Consider the following 5,999-nt stretch of genomic DNA (forward strand, 5'->3'; position numbering starts at 1 on the left):
CCAGAAGTACTCACCCAGACTCAAGCAAGTAGTAAGAGAGATCAGACCCAAAGTGCAGAGCCACATCATGGAAGAGGAGTAGCTGTGTGGTCCAGTGAGGTGTCTGGTGGTTGGAGATAATGCACCAATCCTACCCCGAAGCTATAAATCTGTGCCTGAAATCCTGCCCACTCAGCCAATTTGCATAAAATAACCAGATGAAAATCCCTGACCAAGAACTCTCTGGATGTGCCTAATGGGACCTCTTAGCCACACCCACCTAGAGTTTACACACACACACACACTGATTTGAACAGCCATTGCCCAACTCTCAGATAACAGAAGTTCATGAACTAACCAAAGACTTCTTACATAATATTTCTCCCTTTGGTATTCAAACCTCAGTGTTCTCCCAAAGGCAGAGACTAGCACAGCAGGTAAGTGCCTTCAGGCAGAGAAAAGCTTTGATTTGGTATCTCTGGCAAACAATGGGAAATTTTAGAACAAATCAATACATTCAAACATCTCAGCTTCACTACTTCAAAGAACAGGGGTTTGCAGATAGAGTCTTCCCACAGTAAATATCCCTCCATAGTCTAACCATCTGTCTATTCATTATCCATTCATTCTTCAAACATTAACCACAATTTCCTACAGGAAAGAAACTGGGAAAGGAAACCTGCAGGCCTAGTGCACCCCACCCCCAGGTATCTGTGAATGTAGTTTTTCTTCAGTGACAGCTAAACACCCCACGCCCATGTAACCAAGGTAGCATATGGAGCATCACTTTCTAATTTAGCTATGTGTTTAGGCCTTTGTTCTGCCTAAGGGTCTACAGTATCTTCTTTAAAATCGTTTGTAGGCAGTATCATGTCAGTTTCATAAATATGCCTTAAATCCTTTTTCTTTTTCATCCTTCTCTCACTTTGTCCTCAAACACCCTTCTAGCTTGTCCCCATTCTCCTCCTAACTGGCTAACCTCTTATGTGTCATGTGGGTTTCTGACTTGGACCAGCAAATCATTCTTGAATGACAGAGTCCTGAGAAAGAAGGTGCAGAGCTTCAGAATTAAGAAGATAGAAAAGGTGGCCTTAAGAAGTCTTACACGAGCGGTGTCTTATGCCAAGCAAATTTATTAAGAAGTGCAGCATCTTATACACTATTCCTGGGGGAGAAATGGGACAGAGCCAGCAGAAACTATCATACAATGGGACAAAGTCAGCAGAAAGTTAATAAAGTGATGTTGCACAAGAGAGATACAGGGTATCAAAAGAGATTGGTAGACAAACAACACAGTAGCTTTGGAACTGAAAACCATAGCACTACATAGAGGGAAGAATTGGGTTCCCAGGATCAGAAGCCACATCTCCCACAAGGTTCTGGATCCAAGTCATTACTGGCTCTGCTAAGCACATTCTTAGTTTTAGATAAGGAAATGTGTTCCTTCTCCTACAACACCAGGGAAAAGCTCTGAATGTTTTGGGTTCGGGCTATTACTGGCTCTGTCAAACTTGTTCCTGGTTCAGAGAAAGAGCTATGTTTCTTCTCTATACATCAGGGCTTCAGAAAAAGCCTTGGATCAGTCCAGCCTTCAAGATGTTCTATTATCTCACCTCTCCAAGGATCTTTTCCTCATTTATAATAGTCCCTTTGCTATTGTTATGCTCTCTCTCGCTCTCGCTCTCTCTCTCTCTCTCTCTCTCTCTCTTTCCATCTCTCTCCCCCCCTCTCTCTCAAACTCTCGTTTTCTCTCTCTTTATCTACGCATCTATCTCTATCTCTCAATCTCTCTCTCTCTCAGACACACACACATACACACAAACACATACACACACCATTCTATAAATACAAGACTTGAGGCATTCAGAACTCCTAACATCCATGGTAAGGACTCCTCCACCTCACAGCACAGGTAAACCACTGAGGACGACAGCACATAGAACAAACATTAAAGGCCTACAAAAAAAAAAGTGTCCACTTACTTAACAAGCCAAACTTAACAGAATTACACCACACTGTTTAACTGACAGCCTAGAATTAAAACAAAACAAAACAAACAAACAATATACAAATAAATAAGCTTCAAAAGGTATAACTTAAGCCCTGAAGCAAATAATTGCTACCCATATTTGCCAAGTTATTTTTCAAAACCGATGGAGATCCAAAGACCTTCTATGGCAAACACAAAGTTAAATTGTGACAACTCTAACAGCATTGAGGATACTTCAAGAAGTTCTAGACACAGAGGAATGACAAGACAGCCACAAACAATACAGGAGCTCAGGAAAAATCAACTTTGTGAGAGGAATAGATTAAACAATTGAGAACAAGAAAAACTTAAGTATGTTCAACTTGGTAAGCCAACAGGCTCTTAAGATGAATAAGATAGAGGGTAAAAAAATAATGTTCATATCAAATAGGAAAAAACAACTATCTAATAAATACACATAGGCATTGAAAGAGGAAAGTCGGAAAATGATTTACTGAACAAATGAAAGCAGGAAACAAGAATTAGCCATTGCTGTGTCTGACAAAGTAGACCCCCAAGTCAAAATTAACCTGAAGAGATGAAGACAGTTTCTAAATATTTTTAAAAGCACAAACGCAAAGAAGATATAACAATAGTAAATACAGGCTTAAATGCAGGTAGACACCAGTTTTATAAACCACACATTACTGGATGTAAGGAGATGGACATGTCCACATACAAATATAGTGTTTCATGCCAATACTTCTTTTTATCAACAGATAGATCATACACAAACAAGTAAAATAATAATAATAATAACAACAACAATAATAAATCATCTGTCAAGAGCCTTCTGAGTTAAACCACCATGGACCAAATGATTTATTAGTCACCTAAGATGTCTCATTCAAGAACTATAGAATTCATATCCTTTTCTGTGGCCCAAGGGGCTTTCTTTAAAATGGATCATATTCTAGGTTATAAAGTCATTCTCAGCAAACACAAAACAAAATAATCGAAGGAAATTCTTGTAGATAATCAACACATGAATTAAAAATCAATGAAAAAGAATCTAGAAAAATGCATAGATATGAGGGTGACTGTGGCCTCATAGAATGAGTTTGGCAATAATCCTTCTCTTTCTATTTTGTGGAATAGTTTGAAGAGTATTTGGTGTTAACTGTTCTTTGAAAGTCTAGTAGAATTCTGCTCTACAACCATCTGACCCTGGGATTTTTTAGGGGGAGGGGGTATATTTTAATGATTGTTTCTATTTCCTTAAGTGTTGTAGGATTATTTAAATTGATCACCTAATATTCATTTTACTTTGATAAGTGGCATCTATCAAGAAAATCATCTATTGGGTTTAGATTTTCCAATTTTGTGGAATACAGTCTTTTAAAGTAAGATATATTGATTCCTCCTGCAGCCAGGTATAACTTCTGGTGGGAGGAGCAGGACACCAACCCACCCATAAAACGTTCAACCTAAAATTTGTCCTGCTTTCAAGATGTGCAGGGATAAAGATGAAGCAGAGATTGAGGGAATGGCCAACCAATGACTCACCCAACTTGAAACCCATCCCATGGGAGAGAAAGCCAACCTCTGACACTATTAATGATACTCTGATATGGTAGCAGATGGGAGCCTAGCATAACTGTCTTCTGAGACATCCAGTAGCTAATGAATAAATAAATAAGCAGATGCAGAGACCCACAGCCAAACATTAGGTAGAGCTTGGAGAATCTTATGGAAGAGTTGGAGGAAGGATCGGGGGAGACAAACAGGTCAAGATCACCACAAGAAGAACTACAATGCCAACTATCCTGGACCCATGGGGGTTTACAGAGGTTGAACCAAAAACCAAAGAATGTGCAATGGCTGGCCCTGGGCCCCTGTTGGGGGCCGACTTTTAGCAGAAAGCAGCTATCAGCTTTGCAGCCATCTTGAGCCATATACCCTGACATGAGATTTAAATTACAATAGCCTACAACAGCTGAGAACACTTAGATAATCTTGGTTTAGATACCTTGAGATTAAAGGTGTGTGAGATTAAAGGTGTGTGACTTAATAGTATACTTAGAAGTATAGAGATCAGAGTTAGAGACAAGACCTAAGGGCATGATTAAAGGTGTAACTTAGAGGCGTGGCTTAGAAGTGAGACATATAAAAGGCAGAGACAGAACAGATCAGAATTGAGACGATAGAAGACAGAACCAGAGATCAGAGAATATAGACGGAGATCAGAGACTATAGAGGGATCATCAGAGACGAATCTCAGACATTAGGTAGAATCTGCCGTCACCCTCGCTCTTGCTGGAACCTTGACCCACAGACTGGAGCAGCAGCTTGGGCCGGGATACAGTGGCCGCCCAAACGTGGGTCGGCCCAGGCCTCAATATTTTGCTCAGGCTGAGACATTTATTTTGGCCGCCCCAATTTGGGGCTAGTGCGGTCCCCAACATTATTTTGGCGCCCGAACAGGGACTCGAGCTTGGGCCTCAACAGGCCCCTACACATATGTAGCAGATGTTCAGCTTGATCTTCATGTGAGTCTCCTAACAATTGGAGTTGGGGCTGTCTCTGACTCTGTTGACTACCTTTGGATGCCTTTCCCCATGCTGAGCTGCCTTGTCTGGCCCCAGTGAGAGAGGATGCACCTAGTTCTGCAGCAACTCAATGTTCCAGGGCAGGCTGGAACCTATGGAAGCCCTCCCCTTCTCTGAAGAGAAGAGGGGGAATGGGGAAATGGGAGGAAAGTAGGAAAGAGGCTGTGAATAAATAAATTAATTAATGAAAATTTCATAAAGATTCATAAAGGACTCCTTTTTTTTTCTTACACTTTCTGTGTCTCTGCAGAAAATACTTTCAGGATCATGTGAGTGTTCCTGATGTTTATTTTAAATTTCTATCTTATTGGATCTAACACCTGCTTTATTACTCAATAGAACTGTTGGTTATCTTATTAAAGGATTTTTCTTCCCTTTTCTATTTGCAATGAAATATTTAATATTTGACATCATGTATAGAAAATTAGAAACAAGTATTAATGTATAAATATAGAAATACATACTTTTATTAAGTTTATGTGCTCTGTGTGTATGTGTGCATGCACAGGCACGTGCATACATGCCGGGGAAATAAAAAAAATGTAATACAAGATGTGAGTGAGGCTTGGGTCCTTCTGTCACCTTGGAAGACTTTGAGACATCTCCACTAAATCTTCCAGTGATGACCCTTGGCTGTTGCTCTTCTAGAATGTTTCTGTGGGGGCTGGTTTCTAGAGATTGCCTGGATGTCTCCTCAACCCTCAACTTTAGACCTGCTCTTCACAGAGTGTTCCCCCAACTTGATGCTTAATAACTAATCACTTAAAGGCAGCACCAAAAGTGGCTGATATAGTATTAGCTTGGTTTCAAACATGGGGTGGTGTTCCTAAATATCAAAAAATATGAATTTGTCACTGATGTTGTCCCTCCTTAACAATAGAGATTGCTTATAATCTCCACCCAGGATGTTTTTACCACTCTCTCTGGGCCTCTTGTTTCCTTAAACCCCAGTAGCTCTTTGCTAGTGCCCTGATGTAGAGAATAATGTGTTTTCCAATGGTTGTAGGATACCATTCATCAGAGTTCTAGTCTGAGCAAAGCCTACACCACTACAGATGGGTTTTCTAAGGTCTTAAATCCTGCTTCCAATTTTTGCATGAGCATAGAGAAGATAATGGTGGCAGTAAACTCCTCCTTGAGTATGTAGTCACTGGGGATCTTAAATACTCAAGCGAGAGGACACATCACCTCTGACACATTAGTACATTCTCATGAAGCCTTCTCATGTTTGGTGATATCTCCCAACTGGAGGTAGACGGTGAGCCAAAGCTCACATTGCACTTGAACTCTTGAAACATTTGCTAATTTGGGGTAACTATTTGCTGAGCCACAGCCCCTACATTGATGCATCTTTCTACTATAAGTTTCCTTCTATTTGTTTCTTTCTATATTTCTTTCTATCTCTTTTTCAGTCTAAGGTAGGTGGAGACAAAGATGCTGAG

General features: G+C 40.3%; 1 protein-coding gene across 2 annotated transcripts in view; it reads right to left on the bottom strand.

The window, feature by feature from the left end:
- The window catches only part of LOC117723035 (liver carboxylesterase 1), a 37,904-nt gene extending 37,733 nt beyond the window's left edge, over nt 1-171 (bottom strand). For both annotated transcript variants that reach the window (XM_076915624.1, XM_034522397.2), the window contains exon 1: nt 15-171. In XM_076915624.1, coding sequence (XP_076771739.1) covers nt 15-69 — 55 coding nt within the window. In that variant the 5' untranslated portion in view covers nt 70-171. The remainder of the gene's footprint in view (nt 1-14) is intronic.
- Between the last annotated feature and the right edge of the window lie 5,828 nt (nt 172-5,999).

Source organism: Arvicanthis niloticus, chromosome 18, assembly GCF_011762505.2.
Source record: "Arvicanthis niloticus isolate mArvNil1 chromosome 18, mArvNil1.pat.X, whole genome shotgun sequence".
NCBI lineage: Eukaryota > Metazoa > Chordata > Mammalia > Rodentia > Muridae > Arvicanthis > Arvicanthis niloticus.